The 24,729-nt window shown below is 41.9% G+C and overlaps 3 protein-coding genes across 3 annotated transcripts; all 3 read left to right on the top strand.

Moving 5' to 3' along the window:
• The first annotated feature begins 2,507 nt into the window (after positions 1–2,507).
• Positions 2,508–3,693, top strand: LOC129814562 (C-C motif chemokine 4-like). Its single transcript, XM_055867738.1, has 4 exons — positions 2,508–2,653; positions 2,795–2,909; positions 3,095–3,172; positions 3,413–3,693. The coding sequence occupies exons 1-4, from the start codon at positions 2,566–2,568 to the stop codon at positions 3,447–3,449; spliced, it is 318 nt and encodes a 105-aa protein (XP_055723713.1). The 5' UTR covers positions 2,508–2,565; the 3' UTR covers positions 3,450–3,693.
• A 4,634-nt stretch (positions 3,694–8,327) lies between these two features.
• Positions 8,328–9,187, top strand: LOC129814563 (C-C motif chemokine 20-like). The gene is made up of 4 exons (XM_055867739.1): positions 8,328–8,415; positions 8,554–8,665; positions 8,943–9,020; positions 9,172–9,187. The coding sequence occupies exons 1-4, from the start codon at positions 8,328–8,330 to the stop codon at positions 9,185–9,187; spliced, it is 294 nt and encodes a 97-aa protein (XP_055723714.1).
• A 5,576-nt stretch (positions 9,188–14,763) lies between these two features.
• Positions 14,764–15,811, top strand: LOC129814561 (C-C motif chemokine 20-like). The gene is made up of 4 exons (XM_055867737.1): positions 14,764–14,851; positions 14,990–15,101; positions 15,379–15,456; positions 15,608–15,811. The coding sequence occupies exons 1-4, from the start codon at positions 14,764–14,766 to the stop codon at positions 15,642–15,644; spliced, it is 315 nt and encodes a 104-aa protein (XP_055723712.1). The 3' UTR covers positions 15,645–15,811.
• Positions 15,812–24,729: the final 8,918 nt, after the last annotated feature.

The raw sequence follows: 24,729 nt of genomic DNA, 5'->3' as shown, positions 1-24,729 counted from the left end.
CTGTGTGTATTTACTACCCAAACAAAGTCACACCTGAAAGTTCCCCTTCAAAGTCGCCATGTATATTCCCCTGCTCAACAGGTTAGAGGACTTTTCCTCTGGTATAGAATGTTGACCATCAGTCAGAGCTGTAGAATTAGGAATTACAACAGAGCCCTGGGGTCATTATGTCATCATAGCTGTCATACGTCTTGTAAGAAAAGTTCTTGCTCATCCTCAGTGCAACACCCTGTGGTGAAATGAAAGTTCTATACTGGTTCTGAGGTGATTTTCTGGTTTGGTTGATATCTAACTCATCACATATTTTGGTATAAATATCACCACCCCAAATGTGCCCTTTCACAGCTTCATAGGACATAAACAGGGTCAGTTCCATGGTTTGACTCAATAGACTTTATCACTGTGGAGATAGAGGAGGCTGGTGAGAGGGGCTTTAGGAGGACAGGCTCATTGTAATGGCTGGAATGGAATCAATGGAAAAGAGTCAGACACGTTGTTTCAATGTGTTTGATGTGTTTGGTACCATTTCATGAATTCCATTTCAGCCATTAGAATGAGCCCGTCCTCCTATAGCTCCTTCCACCAGCCTCCTCTGTGTGGCGCACAATGCATTGTGTTTCCTCCTAGACCAACTGATAAATCTGATAACTGTACATACAGTATGTTCTATGATATGATCTGTGGTGGTTTCACTGATGTGGGTACATGGTTACACATACACACATAATCACAGCAAAGGTGTTAAAACCTCTAAAAGTCTAAGCCATTTGGGAGGTAGGAGGGTGTTCTACTAATCTAACATATGGAATTGTTTTAAGATGGTCACACCATGGATCATTTAGCTATTTGGACCCCTTTAGGTATCAAAAATAATTAATAAAATATTGCAATTTTCCTTTACTACTATAGCCAATAGAAAGCCATGAATAACACATTCATAAATAACAAAAAAGACAGTAAAAAAATGTATCATAATAAATAAGGTTTTGAAGTGTCTGTCCTATATCTGGGAGATATAAGAACACTCAGGAAATATTTTGTTTTTTGGGGGATACATATTTTTCCCCATATTTTTGTTGGCACAAAACTACCTCCATACGTCTACTCATTTGTATTGGTACCTTCAGACGAGTCCCGTGACACTTGTGGGGGTCGTAGAGCAAAACAGAGGACACCATCGTGTTCGAGGGAGTCAGTGTGGTATTAGTGGAGTATTCTTTTGTAGCCCAAACAGTTCAGACGCTACAGACAGAAGTTGACAAATCAGTGTTACCGACTTCAGACGAGACCCGTGGGGCTTCTGGGGGACGTAGAGCAAAACAGAGAACCGGAGAACCATTCGGACTCCACAGACGTTTTTGTGAGAAGACAGATTTTGGGGAATTCTCATGGTCTGACATCTTTCACTGCATATGTGGAAGGCCGACATACGTGGATGTGGTGGATTGAGATGCAGCCCATTCAAAAATCGGATATCTCTAGTTTAAACTGACGTATTTTGATGAGGATTTTTTTATTGTCACTTAGATTGATGAATGGGTGCGTAAACAGGCTATTAATTTGAGGCCACAGTTATTCTCTGTCTGAATCAAAATACAAAATACAAAGGTTCTCCCACATCCTTTGGTTATGAGGGTTAAAGGACATTATACTGTAGAATGTATATATTGTTCAATTGAGGTACAGTGGTTGGCATGAAATTCTCCCTACACTTGTATTTATAACTAGGTCATATAGGATCATAGGATAGAATATTGTTTCTTAATGGGGACCCAGAAGGGGTGCACTGTTCTGTTATTGCCGTAGCACTAGACACCTGATTCCACTAATCATTGGGAGTGTTCCTCTGCCCAGGCGTTGCTGATGCATGCTGGATCTTACAATGCCTGGATAGGTATTTTACGTATCAGCTAACCACATGTTATGTTATAGCAATCTGGTGCTCGACTGCACGGTCGATGACGTGCCACACAAACATTGGTCGATGCATGCGTTGTCTGAGCAGGGTTTTGATGATGAGGTAATTAGTGGAATCAGGTGAGTAGCGTTTGGGGCAAAACTAAACCCTTTGGGTCCCCAGAACCAGGATAAAGATATACTGAGATATAATATAAACAAAAACTCTCACTTATCATAATCCCAAAATGTATTTCTTAACCCAGGAGACTTCAACAAAGCTACAAGCATTTATGTACACTTATATTCTTACTTACAATATTTAGGACGACATTCTAGTGCATTTGAATCTCCTCAGAATAAATACTGTATATTAATAAACAAGTCATAGTTGTGTTCAAACAGTCTCCCTCTTATTGTGTTAAAGAATCTTGTTTCCCTTTTTTGCTCGTTGGGGAAAGTGATGGGGAAATTCTGCCGTGGAACTTTGGTTTTAAGGCGTGGATAGGAAAGCCCATTTTACCTCTCAGAGAATAAGTTTCTACCTGCACCAGGAGTATATATATAGCTCTGGTGAGGAGTAGGACCTCACACAGACACTGAATCTCTCTTTCTGAAGACAAGACAGCAGCTCATCACATCACTAACCACAGCACCACAGAAGAAGAGATGGCCCAGATCAGAGCCCCTGTTATTGTGCTGCTCGTGCTCCTGGCTGTGGGGCTGTTCACTACTGAGGCTTCTGCAGCTAAACAAGGTCAATAATCTGCTGTGAAAGTTGTGTCTTAGTCCGTCTGTGTTATTACTGGAACACTGAAATAAACTGTTGGACAATTAGAGTAATATTTAGTCTTCATCAAGATTCCTCTTTAATTGATGATTTGTTCATTTTTTACAGGACGTCGTAGAAGAGGCTGCTGTCAAAGCTATACTGGTGGGGAAATACCTTTTGGAGTTATCGTAGGCTATACCCTACAGAATGATTTTGAAATTTGCAGAATCCCTGCCATCATGTGAGTATCTTTGATGTGATTATTTAGTTTTGAATTGAGGTTCAGGATTCTTTAGAGAACTTTAAATGATTCAGCAAGAAAAATACATTATACTGTAATTATAGTTGAATAGAAATATGGGTTAACAATGCTGTAAAAACAGAGTGTTGAATATGGACTTACGGTTTTGTATGTGTCTCTTCCAGATTCCACACTAAAAAGGGGAAAGATTTGTGTGCAGACCCTTCCCAGAGCTCGGTGATCCAACATGTCAACCGACTGGGGTAAGAATGACTCTCATAAATAACATTACAACTGTTATACTATTTACACTTGAATATTAAAAGGGATTTAGAATATAGTTGTTTATTATGAATGGTACAAACAAAGTTGGTACTCCTGAATGTAGACACACTGAACCTGTTTCAGATTTGACAACAGATACAACTCTAAATTAGAGATATTGAAATATAAGAGTGGTCTTAACAACTGAAAATAATATGAATGTTTCTAATCTATTTCAGGGACAAGGCGGTTCACATCAGGAAATCACAGTCCTAATCCGATGATGGGTTCTGGATACAGATCAGCAGAACATGTGTATTTAACAGTCAGGAACTGAACATGTTAATAACCAGTGTACATCTCCCCTCCTGTTTCATCTGCTATCCATCTACCTATATCTTCTTAGTCCTATATTTTCTGGGCTGATTTTATATAAATAGATTTTGGAAATAAAAAATGTAGTTATAATATAACACTTTTTTTATGAGCAATAAAGTTACGATCTCATTGTAAGACTATCAGGAAACTAAATGTTTAAACTTTTTTTCATGAAAACATTTGTTACTTTTTGTCACTGTTACAATTTTTATCTTTAGTAAATGTATTATATTTTACTATAACCTGTTTGTATATGAAATAGGCTTTGTGATTGCAAAGTTTAATGGTTTGATCTCGTTTTATGGGCATCAGAAATTGCACACGTTGTAGCACTTTTGTTCATAAAAGTCTTGTATATGATCATATCATTGATCACATCTGAAGCTTTTAACTGTTACTTTAATATTTTATGTCAATAATAAATATATTTTCTAAAGAATTCTCATTTGTTGTGTGTGTTCATCTTGTGTGGTATGAGTGGTGAATGGAAGATGAACCTTGGACAGTACAATGGCAGACACTAACAGATGAAGCAGACAGAGACAAGATATTGAATAGTAACTGCGGAGGAGACTGCACCATGAGAGGTCACCAGTGGATGGATGTAATAACTGTGGAGGACACTACACCATGAGAGGTCACCAGTGGATGGATGTAGTAACTGTAGAGGACACTACACCATGAGAGGTCAGCAGTGGGTGGATGTAGTAACTGTAGAGGACACTACACCATGAGAGGTCACCAGTGGATGGATGTAGTAACTGTAGAGGACACTACACCATGAGAGGTCAGCAGGTAATTGATGTAGTAACTGTAGAGGACACTACACCATGAGAGGTCAGCATTGGATGGATGTAGTAACTGTAGAGGACACTACACCATGAGAGGTCACCAGTGGGTGGATGTAATAACTGTAGAGGACACTACACCATGAGAGGTCACCAGTGGGTGGATGTAGTAACTGTAGAGGACACTACACCATGAGAGGTCACCAGTGGGTGGATGTAGTAACTGTAGAGGACACTACACCATGAGAGGTCACCAGTGGATGGATGTAGTAACTGTAGAGGACACTACACCATGAGAGGTCACCAGTGGGGGGGATGTAGTAACTGTAGAGGACACTACACCATGAGAGGTCACCAGTGGATGGATGTAGTAACTGTAGAGGACACTACACCATGAGAGGTCAGCAGAGAGTGAATCACTCTCACAGTGTTTCTTATCTAAACACTCCTATTCCAAAGGACTTGTAGAGATGACATACAGTACATTCATTGTGGATGTGTCTGTGGTGTTTAAGCTCCAAGTTGTTATTTTTGGATTACATTGAAATCTACATGGACCTGGCCTTGATGGTTGTATACAACATACAATAACTTCTACCTGGCAAACAACAGGAGTTTCATACAACTGTTTCCTCTTGTTCCTTTTGAGCTTTTAGACAAGAGTTGATGTTGTGACAAATGCATATTCATTCAAAACAATCAGATATATGACTATTTACAAGAGTTATTCATATTCATCTGTAAAGGTAGCACAACCAAGAGGAACCATGACATCAGCACTGAGTCATCAATCAGTTTTAAATTCCCAAATTCCAAACTGTGCCACAACACACATTGTTGTCTCTGCTGTCAAAGCAGTGAAATTCCAGTTCTGGAAGTTGTCACTCTGCATTTGCAACCAAATTATTTTCACGTGAGAATTCAATAGTTCAACACATGAACAGTGATTAAGAAATCTAAATGTTTCAAATAGACGGGAAGTTGACAATAGATTATTAGTAGCACGTATTCATGCTTTGTTGTTGTGATTTCATTCATGTAATTCAGTCATTATTCTATTGTTACAGTCATCAAATATTCAAAAGCTGTAAGAGCCGACGCTGGAGATGAGAAGTAGGGCCCGGGAGTCAACATTTAATAGGAACAGACATGGAACAAGCAACAGCGTCAGCCCCGGGAAATATACGGACAGACAATAAACAATGCAGTAGGGAACAGAGATGGGGAACTGACAAATATAGGGGAGGTAATAAACAGGTGACTGAGTCCAGGTGAGTCCAAAACTACGCTGATGCACATGATGGGGAAAGTACCAGTACTGACGGTGGCAGGAGTGCGTAATGCTGGGGAGCCTGGCGCCTTCGAGCGCCAGGGAGGGGGAGCAGGCGTGACAAACAAAGTCACACCTGAAAGTTCCCCTTCAAAGTCGCCATTTGAAATTCCCTTGCTCAACAGGTTAGAGGACTGTTCTTCTGGTATAGAATGTTGACCATCAGTCAGAGCTGTAGAATTAGGAATTACAACTCAGAGCCCTGGGGTCATTATGTCATCATAGCTGTCATACGTCTTGTAAGAAAAGTTCTTGCTCATCCTCAGTGCAACACCCTGTGGTGAAATTAAAGTTCTATACTGGTTCTGAGGTGATTTTCTGGTTTGGTTGATATCTAACTCATCACATATTTTGGTATAAATATCACCACCCCAAATGTGCCCTTTCACAGCTTCATAGGACATAAACAGGGTCAGTTCCATGGTTTGACTCAATAGACTTTATCACTGTGGAGATAGAGGAGGCTGGTGAGAGGGGCTTTAGGAGGACAGGCTCATTGTAATGGCTGGAATGGAATCATTGGAAAAGAGTCAGACACGTTGTTTCCATGTGTTTGATGTGTTTGGTACCATTTCATGAATTCCATTTCAGCCATTAGAATGAGCCCGTCCTCCTATAGCTCCTTCCACCAGTCTCCTCTGTGTGGCGCACAATGCATTGTGTTTCCTCCTAGACCAACTGATAAATCTGATAACTGTACATACAGTATGTTCTATGATATGATCTGTGGTGGTTTCACTGATGTGGGTACATGATTACACATACACACATAATCACTGCAAAGGTGTTAAAACCTCTAAAAGTCTAAGCCATTTGGGAGGTAGGAGGGTGTTCTACTAATCTAACATATGGAATTGTTTTAAGATGGTTACCCAATGGATTAGTTAGCTATTTGATGTTGAATTTTAGGACCCCTTTAGGTATACAAAATAATTAATAAAATATTGCAATTTTCCTTTGCTACTATAGCCAATAGAAAGCCATGAATAACACATTCATAAATCACAAAAAAGACAGTATTTTTTTTAATCATAATCAATAAGGTTTTGAAGTGTCTGTCCTATATCTGGGAGATATAAAAACACTCAGGAAATATTTTGTTTTTTGGGGATACATATTTTTCCCCATATTTTTGTTGACACAAATCTACCTCCATACGTCTACTCATTTGTATTGGTACCTTCAGACGAGTCCCATGACACTTGTGGGGGTCGTAGAGCAAAACAGAGGACACCATCGTGTTCGAGAGAGTCAGTGTGGTATTCGTGAAGTATTCTTTTGTAGCCCAAACAGTTCAGAAGCTACAGACAGAAGTTAACAAATCAGTGTTACCGACTTCAGACGAGACCCGTGGGGCTTCTGGGGGACGTAGAGCAAAACAGAGATCCGGAGAACCATTCGGACTCTACAGACGTTTTTGTGAGAAGACAGATTTTGGGGAATTCTCATGATCTGACATCTTTCACTGCATATGTGGAAGGCCGACATACGTGGATGTGGTGGATTGAGATGCAAAAATCTGATATCTTTTACTTAAACTGATGTATTTTAATCGGAATTATTTTCTTGTCATTTAGATTGATGAATGGGTGCGTAAATAGACTATTAATTTGAGGCCACAGTTATTCTCTGTCTGAATCAAAATACAGAGGTTTTTATATGATTGGCACATCTCCCACATCCTTAGGTTATGAGGGTTAAAGGGCATTATACTGTAGAATTTATATATTGTTCAATTGAGGTACAGTGGTTGGCATGTAATTCACCCTACACTCCTTGTATTTATAACTAGGTCATATAGGATCATAGGATAGAATGTTGTTTCTTAATGGGGACCCAGAAGGGGTGCACTGTTCTGTTATTGCCGTAGCACTAGACACCTGATTCCACTAATCATTGGGAGTGTTCCTCTGCCCAGGCGTTGCTGATGCATGCTGGATCTTACAATGCCTGGATAGGTATTTTACGTATCAGCTAACCACATGTTATGTTATATCAATCTGGTGCTCGACTGCACGGTCGATGACGTGCCACACAAACATTGGTCGATGCATGCGTCGTCTGAGCAGGGTTTTGGTGATGAGGTAATTAGTGGAATCAGGTGAGTAGCGTTTGGGGCAAAACTAAACCCTTTGGGTCCCCGGAACCAGGATAAAGATATACTGAGATATAATATAAACAAAAACTCTCACTTACCATAATCCCAAAATGTATTTCTTAACCCAGGAGACTTCAACAAAGCTACAAGCATTTATGTACACTTATATTCTTACTTACAATATTTAGGACGACATTCTAGTGCATTTGAATCTCCTCAGAATAAATACTGTATATTAATAAACAAGTCATAGTTGTGTTCAAACAGTCTCCCTCTTATTGTGTTAAAGAATCTTGTTTCCCTTTTTTGCTCGTTGGGGAAAGTGATGGGGAAATTCTGCCGTGGAACTTTGGTTTTAAGGCGTGGATAGGAAAGCCCATTTTACCTCTCAGAGAATAAGTTTCTACCTGCACCAGGAGTATATATATAGCTCTGGTGAGGAGTAGGACCTCACACAGACACTGAATCTCTCTGTCTGAAGACAAGCAGCTCATCAAGACAAGCAGCTCATCATCACAGCAGCTCAACACATCACTAACCACAGCACCACAGAAGAAGAGATGGCCCAGATCAGAGCCCCTGTTATTGTGCTGCTCGTGCTCCTGGCTGTGGGGCTGTTTGCTGCCAAGGCTTCTGCAGCTAAACAAGGTCAATATTGGATGTGGAAGTTTTATCTTAGTCCGTCTGTCTGTCTGCCTGCCTCTTTCTCCCTCTCTCCTTGTTTTTTGCTAATTGTTTTTTTGAATTGCTATACAAGATAACAATTCTTGTCTTTTTGCTCAATAGGTTTTCCTACAGGCTGTTGTACACGTTACTCCCAGGGTAGGATAGACATTGGTCTCATCCGTGGCTTTTCCGTACAGACAGTGATGGACAACTGCAACATTGATGCTATCATGTGAGTGACGTTGGAAGGCCTAACAGTAGAACTGTGCTTAATAGGTCTGAGACAAATTGCAAGTAAAATGAAAAGATGAATTGTAATACATGTATTATTTCATTCATTTAAGTGTATCATTAAGTATAAAATAATTGTATAACAGAAGTAATACAACTTGATATTATTTGCATTGATTTATTTGCGAAGTGATATTGCATTGTGATATTATAGAGATGTAAGCCTATAAAGCACTGATGATTGACTGATGTTGTCTCTTCAACATGTTCTCTTCCAGTTTCCACACGGTCAGCGGGAGATTCCCATGTGTGGATCCCACCAAGGGCTGGGTTATGAAAGCTGTTCAAAAGCTGAGGTAAGAATTCATTCATATTTATTTGGGAAAAAATGATTTGGTTCCATGGAATTGAATTGTACTGACAGTGTGTGTAGGGTTTATCATAAGGATATTAGGTCAAACTATGGTTGTAAGAAATGGATGACATAACTTGATTTCTTCTCTACAGGGAGAGAGCGGAATGATTGAACAAGAGAAAGTCATAGGAATAGTTGTCATCACAAGGGGACGAAGACGTCGTGTTGCTATCTTCATTGACGGAGGAGAATGCAAACATGCTGGAACCCTGCTATCTCTACGTTTATCCAACTACCTGAGTTTTATCAGACATTTTTCTGTACTGAAAAGTATAATAAATGAAGAATATAAGCAACGGGGAGCACCTGGACACAGACCTTAGCCGTGGGACATTGGCCACATATGACAAACCCTGAGGAGCCTTATTGCTATTATATACTGGTTACCAACATAATTAGAGCAGTAAGAATATTAGTTATTGTCATACTGATAGTATACGCCAATCAGCATTCAGGGCTGGAACCACCCAGTTTTTTATTTTATATAACTTATTTGTATATGAAATGATCTCTGTGTTGGCAGAGTTTAATGGTATAATCTTGTTCTATGAGCATCAGAAATCGCACGTTTTAACCCTTTTATTCATAAAGGTATTGTGTATGATCAGATCATTGATCACATCTGTTACATTTAACAGTTACTGTTACATTTTATATCTATAATAAATCATTTATATTTTACTAAGAATTCTCACTTCTTTTGTGTATTCATCTTGTGTGGTATGAGTGGGGCTCCTGAGTGCCGCAGCGGTCTAAGATACTGCATCTCAGTGCTTGAGGTGTCACAACAGACACCCTGGTTTGAATCCAGGCTGTATCACAACCGGACATGATTGGGAGTCCCATAGGGCGGCGCACAATTGGCCCAGCATCGTCCAGGTTTGGCCGGTGTAGGCCGTCATTGTAAATAAGAATTTGTTCTTAACTGACTTGCCTAGTTAAATAAAGGTTACTTTTTTCTGGACAGCACAATGACAGATACTAATTGATGAAGCAGACAGACAGAGAAAATATTGAATAGTAACTGTGGAGGACACTACACCGTGAGAGGTCACCAGTGGGTGGATGTAATAACTGTAGAGGACACTACACCATGAGAGGTCACCAGTGGGTGGATGTAATAACTGTAGAGGACAATACACCATGAGAGGTCACCAGTGGATTGATGTAGTAACTGTAGAGGACACTACACCATGAGAGGTCACCAGTGGGTGGATGTAGTAACTGAAGAGGACACTACACCATGAGACGTCACCAGTGGATCGATGTAATAACTGTAGAGGACACTACACCATGAGAGGTCAGCAGTGGGTGGATGTAATAACTGTAGAGGACACTACACCATGAGAGGTCAGCAGTGGGTTAATGTAGTAACTGTAGAGGACACTACACCATGAGAGGTCACCAGTGGGTTAATGTAGTAACTGTAGAGGACACTACACCATGAGAGGTCACCAGTGGATGGATGTAGTAACTGTAGAGGACACTACACCATGAGAGGTCACCAGTGGATGGATGTAGTAACTGTAGAGGACACTACACCATGAGAGGTCACCAGTGGGTGGATGTAGTAACTGAAGAGGACACTACACCATGAGACGTCACCAGTGGATCGATGTAATAACTGTAGAGGACACTACACCATGAGAGGTCAGCAGTGGGTGGATGTAATAACTGTAGAGGACACTACACCATGAGAGGTCAGCAGTGGGTTAATGTAGTAACTGTAGAGGACACTACACCATGAGAGGTCACCAGTGGGTTAATGTAGTAACTGTAGAGGACACTACACCATGAGAGGTCACCAGTGGATGGATGTAGTAACTGTAGAGGACACTACACCATGAGAGGTCAGCAGTGGGTGGATGTAGTAACTGTAGAGGACACTACACCATGAGAGGTCAGCAGGTAATTGATGTAGTAACTGTAGAGGACACTACACCATGAGAGGTCACCAGTGGATGGATGTAGTAACTGTAGAGGACACTACACCATGAGAGGTCACCAGTGGGTGGATGTAGTAACTGTAGAGGACACTACACCATGAGAGGTCACCAGTGGGTGGATGTAGTAACTGTAGAGGACAATACACCATGAGAGGTCAGCAGAGAGTGAATCACTCTCACAGTGTTTCTTATCAAAACACTCCTATTCCAAAGGCCTTGTAGAGATGACATACAGTACATTCATTGTGGATTTGTCTGTGGTGTTTAAGCTCCAAGTTGTTATTTTTGGATTACATTGAAATCTACATGGACCTGGCCTTGATGGTTGTATACAACATACAATAACTTCTACCTGGCAAACAACAGGAGTTTCATACAACTGTTTCCTCTTGTTCCTTTTGAGCTTTTAGACAAGAGTTGATGTTGTGACAAATGCATATTCATTCAAAACAATCAGATATATGACTATTTACAAGAGTTATTCATATTCATCTGTAAAGGTAGCACAACCAAGAGGAACCATGACATTAGCACTGAGTCATCAATCAGTTTTAAATTCCCAAATTCCAAACTGTGCCACAACACACACTGTTGTCTCTGCTGTCAAAGCAGTGAAATTCCAGTTCTGGAAGTTGTCATTCTGCATTTGCAACCAAATTATTTTCACGTGAGAATTCAATAGTTCAACACATGAACAGTGTTAAGAAATCTAAATGTTTCAAATAGACGGGAAGTTGACAATAGATTATTAGTAGCACGTATTCATGCTTTGTTGTTGTGATTTCATTCATGTAATTCAGTCATTATTCTATTGTTACAGTCATCAAATATTCAAAAGCTGTAAGAGCCGACGCTGGAGATGAGAAGTAGGGCCCGGGAGTCAACATTTAATAGGAACAGACATGGAACAAGCAACAGCGTCAGCCCCGGGAAATATACGGACAGACAATAAACAATGCAGTAGGGAACAGAGATGGGGAACTGACAAATATAGGGGAGGTAATAAACAGGTGACTGAGTCCAGGTGAGTCCAATACTACGCTGATGCACATGATGGGGAAAGTACCAGTACTGACGGTGGCAGGAGTGCGTAATGCTGGGGAGCCTGGCGCCTTCGAGCGCCAGGGAGGGGGAGCAGGCGTGACAAACAAAGTCACACCTGAAAGTTCCCCTTCAAAGTCGCCATTTGAAATTCCCTTGCTCAACAGGTTAGAGGACTGTTCTTCTGGTATAGAATGTTGACCATCAGTCAGAGCTGTAGAATTAGGAATTACAACTCAGAGCCCTGGGGTCATTATGTCATCATAGCTGTCATACGTCTTGTAAGAAAAGTTCTTGCTCATCCTCAGTGCAACACCCTGTGGTGAAATTTAAGTTCTATACTGGTTCTGAGGTGATTTTCTGGTTTGGTTGATATCTAACTCATCACATATTTTGGTATAAATATCACCACCCCAAATGTGCCCTTTCACAGCTTCATAGGACATAAACAGGGTCAGTTCCATGGTTTGACTCAATAGACTTTATCACTGTGGAGATAGAGGAGGCTGGTGAGAGGGGCTTTAGGAGGACAGGCTCATTGTAATGGCTGGAATGGAATCAATGGAAAAGAGTCAGACACGTTGTTTCCATGTGTTTGATGTGTTTGGTACCATTTCATGAATTCCATTTCAGCCATTAGAATGAGCCCGTCCTCCTATAGCTCCTTCCACCAGCCTCCTCTGTGTGGCGCACAATGCATTGTGTTTCCTCCTAGACCAACTGATAAATCTGATAACTGTACATACAGTATGTTCTATGATATGATCTGTGGTGGTTTCACTGATGTGGGTACATGGTTACACATACACACATAATCACAGCAAAGGTGTTATAACCTCTAAAAGTCTAAGCCATTTGGGAGGTAGGAGGGTGTTCTACTAATCTAACATATGGAATTGTTTTAAGATGGTTACCCAATGGATTAGTTAGCTATTTGATGTTGAATTTTAGGACCCCTTTAGGTATACAAAATAATTCATAAAATATTGCAATTTTCCTTTGCTACTATAGCCAATAGAAAGCCATGAATAACACATTCATAAATCACAAAAAAGACAGTATTTTTTTTAATCATAATCAATAAGGTTTTGAAGTGTCTGTCCTATATCTGGGAGATATAAAAACACTCAGGAAATATTTTGTTTTTTGGGGATACATATTTTTCCCCATATTTTTGTTGACACAAATCTACCTCCATACGTCTACTCATTTGTATTGGTACCTTCAGACGAGTCCCATGACACTTGTGGGGGTCGTAGAGCAAAACAGAGGACACCATCGTGTTCGAGAGAGTCAGTGTGGTATTAGTGAAGTATTCTTTTGTAGCCCAAACAGTTCAGAAGCTACAGACAGAAGTTAACAAATCAGTGTTACCGACTTCAGACGAGACCCGTGGGGCTTCTGGGGGACGTAGAGCAAAACAGAGATCCGGAGAACCATTCGGACTCTACAGACGTTTTTGTGAGAAGACAGATTTTGGGGAATTCTCATGGTCTGACATCTTTCACTGCATATGTGGAAGGCCGACATACGTGGATGTGGTGGATTGAGATGCAAAAATCTGATATCTTTTACTTAAACTGATGTATTTTGATCAGAATTATTTTCTTGTCATTTAGATTGATGAATGGGTGCGTAAATAGACTATTAATTTGAGGCCACAGTTGTTCTCTGTCTGAATCAAAATACAGAGGTTTTTATATGATTGGCACATCTCCCACATCCTTAGGTTATGAGGGTTAAAGGGCATTATACTGTAGAATTTATATATTGTTCAATTGAGGTACAGTGGTTGGCATGAAATTCTCCCTACACTTGTATTTATAACTAGGTCATATAGGATCATAGGATAGAATGTTGTTTCTTAATGGGGACCCAGAAGGGGTGCACTGTTCTGTTATTGCCGTAGCACTAGACACCTGATTCCACTAATCATTGGGAGTGTTCCTCTGCAAAGGCGTTGCTGATGCATGCTGGATCTTACAATGCCTGGATAGGTATTTTACGTATCAGCTAACCACATGTTATGTTATAGCAATCTGGTGCTCGACTGCACGGTCGATGACGTGCCACACAAACATTGGTCGATGCATGTGTCGTCTGAGCAGGGTTTTGATAATGAGGTAATTAGTGGAATCAGGTGAGTAGCGTTTGGGGCACAACTAAACCCTTTGGGTCCCCAGAACCAGGATAAAGATATACTGAGATATAATATAAACACAATCTATCACTTACCATAATCCCAAAATGTATTTCTTAACCCAGGAGACTTCAACAAAGCTACAAGCATTTATGTACACTTATATTCTTACTTACAATATTTAGGACGACATTCTAGTGCATTTGAATCTCCTCAGAATAAATACTGTATATTAATAAACAAGTCATAGTTGTGTTCAAACAGTCTCCCTCTTATTGTGTTAAAGAATCTTGTTTCCCTTTTTTGCTCGTTGGGGAAAGTGATGGGGAAATTCTGCCGTGGAACTTTGGTTTTAAGGCGTGGATAGGAAAGCCCATTTTACCTCTCAGAGAATAAGTTTCTACCTGCACCAGGAGTATATATATAGCTCTGGTGAGGAGTAGGACCTCACACAGACACTGAATCTCTCTGTCTGAAGACAAGCAGCTCATCAAGACAAGCAGCTCATCATCACAGCAGCTCAACACATCACTAACCACAGCACCACAGAAGAAGAGATGGCCCAGATCAGAGCCCCTGTTATTGTGCTGCTCGTGCTCCTGGCTGTGGGGCTGTTTGCTGCCAAGGCTTCTGCAGCTAAACAAGGTCAATATTGGATGTGGAAGTTTTATCTTAGTCCGTCTGTCTGTCTGCCTGCCTCTTTCTCCCTCTCTCCTTGTTTTTTGCTAATTGTTTTTTTGAATTGCTATACAAGATAACAATTCTTGTCTTTTTGCTCAATAGGTTTTCCTACAGGCTGTTGTACACGTTACTCCCAGGGTAGGATAGACATTGGTCTCATCCGTGGCTTTTCCGTACAGACAGTGATGGACAACTGCAACATTGATGCTATCATGTGAGTGACGTTGGAAGGCCTAACAGTAGAACTGTGCTTAATAGGTCTGAGACAAATTGCAAGTAAAATGAAAAGATGAATTGTAATACATGTATTATTTCATTCATTTAAGTGTATCATTAAGTATAAAATAATTGTATAACAGAAGTAATACAACTTGATATTATTTGCATTGATTTATTTGCGAAGTGATATTGCATTGTGATATTATAGAGATGTAAGCCTATAAAGCACTGATGATTGACTGATGTTGTCTCTTCAACATGTTCTCTTCCAGTTTCCACACGGTCAGCGGGAGATTCCCATGTGTGGATCCCACCAAGGGCTGGGTTATGAAAGCTGTTCAAAAGCTGAGGTAAGAATTCATTCATATTTATTTGGGAAAAAATGATTTGGTTCCATGGAATTGAATTGTACTGACAGTGTGTGTAGGGTTTATCATAAGGATATTAGGTCAAACTATGGTTGTAAGAAATGGATGACATAACTTGATTTCTTCTCTACAGGGAGAGAGCGGAACGATTGAACAAGAGAAAGTCATAGGAATAGTTGTCATCACAAGGGGACGAAGACGTCGTGTTGCTATCTTCATTGACGGAGGATAATGCAAACATGCTGGAACCCTGATATCTCTACGTTTATCCAACTACCTGAGTTTTATCAGACATTTTTCTGTACTGAAAAGTATAATAAATGAAGAATATAAGCAACGGGGAGCACCTGGACACAGCCCTTAGCCGTGGGACATTGGCCACATATGACAAACCCTGAGGAGCCTTATTGCTATTATATACTGGTTACCAACATAATTAGAGCAGTAAGAATATACAGAATATACCGATAGTATACGATCTGACATACAACAGCTGTCAGCCAATCAGCATTCAGGGCTGGAACCACCCAGTTTTTGATTTTATATAACCTATTTGTATATGAAATGATCTCTGTGTTGGCAGAGTTTAATGGTATAATCTTGTTCTATGAGCATCAGAAATTGCACGTTTTAACCCTTTTATTCATAAAGGTATTGTGTATGATCAGATCATTGATCACATCTGTTACATTTAACAGTTACTGTTACATTTTATATCTATAATAAATCATTTATATTTTACTAAAAATTCTCACTTCTTTTGTGTATTCATCTTGTGTGGTATGAGTGGGGCTCCTGAGTGCCGCAGCGGTCTAAGATACTGCATCTCAGTGCTTGAGGCGTCACAACAGACACCCTGGTTTGAATCCAGGCTGTATCACAACCGGACATGATTGGGAGTCCCATAGGGCGGCGCACAATTGGCCCAGCATCGTCCAGGTTTGGCCGGTGTAGGCCGTCATTGTAAATAAGAATTTGTTCTTAACTGACTTGCCTAGTTAAATAAAGGTTACTTTTTCTGGACAGCACAATGACAGATACTAACTGATGAAGCAGACAGACAGAGAAAATATTGAATAGTAACTGTGGAGGACAATACATTATGAGAGGTCACCAGTGGGTGGATGTAATAACTGAAGAGGACACTACACCATGAGAGGTCACCAGTGGATGGATGTAGTAACTGTAGAGGACACTACACCATGAGAGGTCACCAGTGGATTGATGTAGTAACTGTAGAGGACACTACACCATGAGAGGTCAGCAGTGGGTGGATGTAGTAACTGTAGAGGACACTACACCATGAGAGGTCACCAGTGGGTGGATGTAATAACTGTAGAGGACACTACACCATTAGAGGTCACCAGTGGGTGGATGTAGTAACTGTAGAGGACACTACACCATGAGAGGTCACCAGTGGATTGATGTAGTAACTGTAGAGGACACTACACCATGAGAGGTCACCAGTGGATGGATGTAGTAACTGTAGAGGACACTACACCATGAGAGGTCACCAGTGGGTGGATGTAGTAACTGTAGAGGACACTACACCATGAGAGGTCAGCAGTGGATGGATGTAGTAACTGTAGAGGACACTACACCATGAGAGGTCACCAGTGGGTGGATGTAGTAACTGTAGAGGACACTACACCATGAGAGGTCACCAGTGGGTGGATGTAGTAACTGTAGAGGACACTACACCATGAGAGGTCACCAGTGGATGGATGTAGTAACTGTAGAGGACACTACACCATGAGAGGTCACCAGAGGGTGGATGTAGTAACTGTAGAGGACACTACACCATGAGAGGTCACCAGTGGATGGATGTAGTAACTGTAGAGGACACTACACCATGAGAGGTCAGCAGTGGGTGGAACACTCACAGCGCTTCTTCTAAAAACACTTCTATTCAAAAGCCTTGTGTTGCATACATTGCATTCACTTTGTATCAGTTAAATATACAACTATGGGACTACATTTTTAGATTACATTGACATTTACATTGATCTGGCTTTGATGGTTGTATATTAGTTCTACCTGGCCAACTACAGGATGATGGGCACCATCAAAGTACAGTTTCTTCCTGTTTGTGGAATTTTTTTCTTGTAAATTACTGATCATTCTCTTGATCCTAGGCCAGAGTTGCCAGTAAGCATGTTGTTATAAATGCATAAGAAATTCTAAGTTAAATTAATTTTGATATGGTGTCATGAATAGCTATCTAAAGATTGCAAAAACAAAGATCAGCAAATGACAAAAAGCATTGAGATATCAATCACTGGTTCATTCTCAAATGTACAACTGTCACCAACAAACATCTCTATTGTCTTGTATCTCTCTTACGGAATCAGTGAAAATCCAGTTCTGGAAATGTTCTCATTCCATTGCTCGTGACCTGTAAATGAATGAATGTAAAGAGGATGTAGTGAAAGTCCTATGACATCAGAAGGAGGAAGTCAACAGAACATCTTGTTTTGAGGAAGTAATCATACAGGTTCTGTACGTCAACAGTTACAATCACAGCAGTAAAATGCTGACTCAAATATGCAGGGCAATGGAATTCCCTCACTAAATATCTTGCTTGTTTTGTCATGATTATGAGGTACAAAGGTATTTACGTTTTATTTTGAGAGGAGAGCTATGCTTGAGGGAGACGAGAGTGGACACTGGAAAGAAATAGACAGTAAGAATGATTATCTCGTTGTCTATACTGACTGCCAAGACTTTTCAAGTGGATATACATTTCTCTGCCATTTTGATTTATCACCACATTAAGTATTGAAATAACACCAGACCACCGCAGGACTGTGCTGGCAATTTCTGTAATACAGGACATCAACACTAGATGGTAGTCTAGTACCATTGCGTTAGCCTTGACAGGTTGGATTCGGTACTACCCCTAAGCAGTGCTTGACTTGGACTGAAATAGGTGCCCATACTCATTTTGGGTGCCAGTACTGTTTATATTTAGGTGCAGGAACTCAATATTACAGGAACACAATACTACAGGAACACAATACTACAGGAACACAATACTACAGGAACACAATACTACAGGAACACATTACTACAGGAACGCACTACTACAGGAACGCAATACTACAGGAACGCAATACTATAGGAACACAATATTACAGGACACAATACTTTTGAGCTAATATTACATCAGAGGTGCAGGAACTGAAACAGTAGAACATTTGAGGAACACTGCCCCTCAGACATTTTTTGTACTAAGTACCAACTTTACAAAATGGACCGTGTTATATTCATGCCCTGCTTTCCTCCTAGCTGTCCCCAATGTTAGAAAATATGTGGACGGTTCTGGACGAAGGATCAGTCTGGTAAATATGGACCTGCTCAACCCATTGGCTCCAAATCACTTCCTCCAACTATGTTCACATCTTGATGCCTGGCTGGTGCCTAATTCGGTGACAGCCAAGGAGTTTGGACAATATTGCAACCTTTTCAAACCAGATCATTTCGTATTTGGCTGTAAATAACAGTAAAGAATTGGAGAGGGGCCTAACTACACTAGCCCCCATGTATTTAGAGAGGCACCAGCTCAACAGTGGACAATCACATGAATCTATCTACCGCATAGAAATATAATGAATAGAACCTTCTTGGAAGTTCTAACCCTGACAATTTGACTGGTAACCTCATGGGTACACTCACGATGGTTACCTAGTATTGTGATGAAATAATTTCCTCTTAGCTGATGCTGGATTGTCATGGTATTGTAAAATGTTCATTCAAAATATTCAACAAGGGAAATAGCTAACGTATTCCATTTGTTTTGTGTTAGCCGCGTTAGTGAACAGTCTGTGAAGGTAGTGTGCGGCGAACGGAAGTGTCTGTTTTGGGTCTAAAATGCCGCAAAAAAATAATCAAGTGGCCATGTAGACTTTAGTAAGAATAGCTAGGTCATTTTCAGTTTGAATTTTGTTGCTAAAAAGCCACAGTAATCCTTACAAAAAGTAGCTGTTTGATGTTTCACCATAACACTTTGGAATGTTCATTCAAATCGTTCAACTGAAGTTGTTACTCTGGTAACATGTTCGACGCAAACAGAAACCTTCTTGAACTCGCCTCTGATGTGTCTCATGCAATGGAATGTATTTTTTGGAATGTCAGTTGAGTTAACAAATCATAGCACAGATTGAAGGGTACCATTCCTGCTTTTATTCTAGGTCGAAAATATACAGGCTAAGACAGAGTTGTCACAAATCTGGGATCAGCGTCATTTCTAATTACCAGTGCAACTGCTATACTAGCATAGCTGGTCCCATTGTTACAAAGAGTTATGGGATATTAGAATCCCGTTGTGTTAACCTTCATCATCTTCAACCTAGCTTTTACTTCCTGGCATGGGTAAACTCAAAATGGCTGCCAGTCCACCCATTATGAAATCCTTGACTTGAATGGAGATGCCCTTTCTATTCATTATATTTCTATGATCCACCCACACACAGCCATTATTACATCATAATCATCACCTGTGGTCCGTTTCTGCACAACTGAACAGAGTGCTTCTCAATGAATAATACAGGGTACAGGGGGGAGAGGGATGGGGACAGAGAGAGAGAGAGAAAGAGAGAGAGAGAGAGAGAGAGAGAGAGAGAGAGAGAGAGAGAGAGAGAGAGAGAGAGAGAGAGAGAGAGAGAGAGAGAGAGAGAGAGAGAAAGAGAGAGATTATTCCCTGCTGGGACAAAGGACACATACATTCCTAAGTACCCATCATGCTGAAAGAGCAGTCACCAGTCTCTATGATGCTGACTGAAGTGCAGTCTACTTTACAGTTTCGTTTTGGGTTTATGGAACACGTTTATGGGAGTATTGGGATTGATGTGGAGGTTTATAGAGCTATTGGATCAAGGAATTGTTTATTACTGTACAGGTTGTTGTTCTGCTAGGAAACACTACATGTGTTGAAGGACTGAGAATCAACCACATATGTTTGGATCTCATTGAACTTTATTATAATAAAATACACATCACACCAAACATCAAACTTACAGCTGAGTTCTTCCAATGTGTGTTCACATTGTGTGTGTGTGCGTGTGTGTGTGTGTGTGTGTATGAGTCAATATGTCTAAGGATAATGAAAAGGGGAGGAAAGCAGTATGAATGCACACCCAAGACAGCCTGACTGAAGGTAAGGTTAAAGGCTGAGTTTCCGGCAATAATAACTCACGCACAGACAGCCAGACAGTGTCACACACATACACACCAAGCCAGACATTCGCTATCACTGCCCAAACACAGATAATGAGGCAGGGTTTGAGAGACCAGATTCCCAGTCACAGAGTTGGCTGTCTATCAGTGTATCAGTGTATCAGTGTATCAGTATATTAGTCTATCAGTGTATCAGTGTATCAGTCCATCAGTCTATCAGTGTATCAGTGTATCAGTGTATCAGTGTATCAGTATATTAGTCTATCAGTGTATCAGTGTATCAGTATATTAGTCTATCAGTGTATCAGTGTATCAGTCTATCAGTCTATCAGTGTATCAGTGTATCAGTGTATCAGTCTATCAGTCTATCAGTGTATCAGTGTATCAGTCCATCAGTCTATCAGTGTATCAGTGGTTTTTAACTTGTCATACTGTGTTATGCCAGAAAGAGTAGCTGCTGCTTGTGCAAAAGCTAATGTGGATTCTAATTAACTAATCAACACATTTGGAAGGTGGATTGAGAGGGCTAAATTCAATATATTTTTGCACACACCCCTTCTTCCCTCTATCTCTCTTGTTCTCTTTCTCACACACAAACACATAAACACGCACGCACACACACAAATACACACACACAGGAAGGGAGCAGAACACAACTCCAGCTGAGGATGCGGCAGGAAGCAGCTTTACTAAGGGCCATTTGAGCCGCTCAGCACACCGAGCTAACACAGCACACATACACACACATACACACACACACACACACCGAGCTAACACAGCACACATACACACACATACACACACACACACACACCGAGCTAACACAGCACACATACACACACATACACACACACACACACACACACACACACACACACACACACACACACACTGAGCTAACACAGCACACATACATACACACACACACCAGGCTAACACAGCCCACTGTATAATTACACAGGCATAAAAAGAGAGGGATGGAACAGCTAAAGGAGAAGAGACTCCAGATGATTACACATTGACTCGGCTTCCTTCCCCCTCGCCGCACACACAACCTCCAATTAGAGGAGGGGAAGATGAAGATGAGGGAGCAGTCGCAGACGAAGACTCTATTTACGTCTTTCTCTTGCTCCCCTGAAGACATCCAGAGTCAGGGAGAGAGGGAATAGAGGGAGAGAGAGAACATGGTGCATCCTGCCGAGATATTAAATCCGATGTCAGTCTGGGACACAGTTGCACTCATTGTTCAGTGAGCTTTTCCACAAAGTCCAACCCAGCGACAGCAATGAATGTTTATTGTGACCTTTGAAGTGGAGGGGCCTTTGGAGGGACCAGGGTAGCAGAGATGGGGGATGGGGGGGGGGGGTATGTTTGTATGTTCGTGTAGTCAAAGAAGGAAAGACAGCTGGTAGCCACGTGTGGTAGCCACTTCTATCCAGCAGGTATTCACCCATCAACATTATAACCTTCTCTTCAACTCTATTGTGTCTTGGTCAGGGCAGGCCGCGGGGCACAGTCAACGGTCGATGGTTTTTATGTGATTCATACCAAACTCACCGACAGCGTTGAATGTTCACCGAGGTGAGCAGGACCACAGGACTGCAGTGAAAGGGTGAGCCTGACAGCGCTGACAGATGTGCTTACTGAGGGCTGGGCTGAGGGGAGGCGAAGGGACAGGAGAGAAGGGGGGCAAGAGGCAGACAGGAAGGAGACAGGACAGGAGGGGACATGTGGGACAGTACAGGAGGGAGACAGGAGGGGACAGTACAGCAGGGGCCAGGACAGGTCAGGAGGGAGATAGAAGGGGACAAGACATGAGAGAGACAGGAGGGGACAGGACAGGAGGGAGACAGGACAGGAAGGAGACAGGACAGGAGGGAGACAGCAAGGGAGAGGACAGGAGGGAGACAATAGGGGAGGGGACAGGACAGGAGAGAGACAGGACAGGAAGGAGACAGGACAGGAGGAAGACAGCAAGGGAGAGGACAGGAGGGAGACAATAGGGGAGGGGACAGGACAGGAGCGAGACAGGACAGGAAGGAGACAGGACAGGAGGGAGACAATAGGGGAGGGGACAGGACAGGAGAGAGACAGGACAGGAAGGAGACAGGACAGGAGGGAGACAGCAAGGGAGATGACAGGAGGGAGACAGGAGGGTACAGGAAAGGAAGGGACAGCAAGGGAGAGGACAGGGGGAGACAGGAAGGGACAGGACAGGAGGGAGACAGGACAGGAAGGAGACAGGACAGGAGAGAGACAGCAAGGGAGAGGACAGGAGAGAGACAGGAGGGGACAGGAAAGGAAGGGACAGCAAGGGAGAGGACAGGGGGGAGACAGGAGGGGACAGGACAGGAAGGGACAGCAGGGGACAGGAGGGAACAGCAGGAGACAGGACACACATAAATGTAAAAACCACGCAGGGCTCTATTCAATTAGAGCTTCAAGAGCCCACTTCAATACAACCCCATTACCTGGTTTCTGTGACACAGCAATATAAAATAGCATTCATCCGCACCAGAGTGAGTGAGGAACATAGAGAATGAAATGCTTTCTCTCGTTGTTTGTTGGCAAAACAGGCTAGCAACAAGTCAATGATGTTTACAGCACATCTAGCACAACCTTATAACCAAACATAAAGCTGAGGGGTAAGAAGGCAGGATCCGAGGTGTCTGGTCACCGACTGTTGAACAGCCCCTTAAATACAGCAGCAGAGGGTTAGTAGTGTTGCATCACAGTGAACAAATGCAGATTTAATGTATATACTGTACACTCATTCGTATACATTCATACAGATACAGGCGGGGTTTGAATCGTCTGCATTGATAATTGTTGTGAAGGTGTCTGATGGTGTGTAGACAGTGTGAGACATTCACTGCTGTGTGTGTTGTCTCAGGGGGTTGGGAAGAAGCAAAATGTATTCCCCTTCTCCACCAATGGACAATAACATTCTATTGTTGGACTATTCTATTCTACTGCCTGCACCTCTGGACACCCTGTGTAAATTGAACTCTGGAGTTAGAATGATATTGTTGGAACCATTTTTCCGCCAGTCACAGTGCTTATAGATTTGCTGCATGGTGAACAATACGACGGACTCACACTGTGCTGTCCCTGCAGTGAGACTGAGCTAGACTGTGTGTGTGTTTGGTCTCCCCCTCCCTTCGCGACTGAACGCTTCCATTGTCATTGGCAGGTCATTGCTCGGTGGACAAACGACCCCTGCCAACCTCCTGGCCAGCAAGACGAACCGAGGCTGACGTCATGATGCTACATGCTAATGTGCTCATTCATCAATCTCTTTCAAAGACTTAGAGTTGACGTCATGGTGGGTGCTAGCCTAGCGTGCCCACTGCTCTGGGAAACTAATTTACTGGCAGACTAACGTCATGCTAACATGCTAGTAACTTTACCACAATGGAAGCCTGATGGACTGCATGCTAATAGACTAACAGTCTTGTTACCACACTTCACAACCTGGAGCATACGTCGTGATAGGACGCTACCGCTCCAACAATGCCTTCTGGACTAACATGCTAATACGGTGATCATTCTTCCCATAGTATCTTCATTTTAGAGCAGACTCCTTGTAGACACCCCATTCACTGACTATTACATATATATAAAAGGGCAGGATCAAGGCCTTATAATTAGACATAATAATCCATATTAGCGCACCCCCTTCTCAATCACACACACACACACACACACACACACACACACACACACACACACACACACACACACACACACACACACACACACACACACACACACACACACACACACACACACACACACACACACACACCCATTGCCCCCCGTTGAGACCTGAAATAAGAAACAGACACAGGGTGGGGGAGAGAAACGGTTTCTCCATGGCAACCTCAGTGTCAGCCAGGCATTTCTTAATTCCCCCGTTCAATGTCGCGCCCTCAGAGGCGGAGGGGGGACCCCTGTTCTACAGCTGAACATTGCCATTGTGTTGGAGGGGATTGTGTGTGTGTCTGTGTGTGTGTCAAGGGGGGTGATCATAGCTAACCCCTCCTGAATGAGGAGACAAGCTGCAGGCATACGAGTCAC

Source organism: Salvelinus fontinalis, chromosome 17 (genome assembly GCF_029448725.1).
Source record: "Salvelinus fontinalis isolate EN_2023a chromosome 17, ASM2944872v1, whole genome shotgun sequence".
NCBI lineage: Eukaryota > Metazoa > Chordata > Actinopteri > Salmoniformes > Salmonidae > Salvelinus > Salvelinus fontinalis.
This window is presented reverse-complemented; position numbering and strand designations above follow the sequence as displayed.

Excerpts from the sequence above, each read along its gene's own strand:
- LOC129814562 (XM_055867738.1), top strand. The coding sequence starts at position 2,566 with ATGGCCCAGATCAGAGCCCCTGTTATTGTGCTGCTCGTGCTCCTGGCT. Across the intron at positions 2,654-2,794 it reads GGCTTCTGCAGCTAAACAAG|GACGTCGTAGAAGAGGCTGC; the intron begins GTCAATAATCTG and ends CATTTTTTACAG. Across the intron at positions 2,910-3,094 it reads TGCAGAATCCCTGCCATCAT|ATTCCACACTAAAAAGGGGA; the intron begins GTGAGTATCTTT and ends TGTCTCTTCCAG.
- LOC129814563 (XM_055867739.1), top strand. The coding sequence starts at position 8,328 with ATGGCCCAGATCAGAGCCCCTGTTATTGTGCTGCTCGTGCTCCTGGCT. Across the intron at positions 8,416-8,553 it reads GGCTTCTGCAGCTAAACAAG|GTTTTCCTACAGGCTGTTGT; the intron begins GTCAATATTGGA and ends TTTGCTCAATAG. Across the intron at positions 8,666-8,942 it reads TGCAACATTGATGCTATCAT|TTTCCACACGGTCAGCGGGA; the intron begins GTGAGTGACGTT and ends GTTCTCTTCCAG.
- LOC129814561 (XM_055867737.1), top strand. The coding sequence starts at position 14,764 with ATGGCCCAGATCAGAGCCCCTGTTATTGTGCTGCTCGTGCTCCTGGCT. Across the intron at positions 14,852-14,989 it reads GGCTTCTGCAGCTAAACAAG|GTTTTCCTACAGGCTGTTGT; the intron begins GTCAATATTGGA and ends TTTGCTCAATAG. Across the intron at positions 15,457-15,607 it reads AAAGCTGTTCAAAAGCTGAG|GGAGAGAGCGGAACGATTGA; the intron begins GTAAGAATTCAT and ends TCTTCTCTACAG.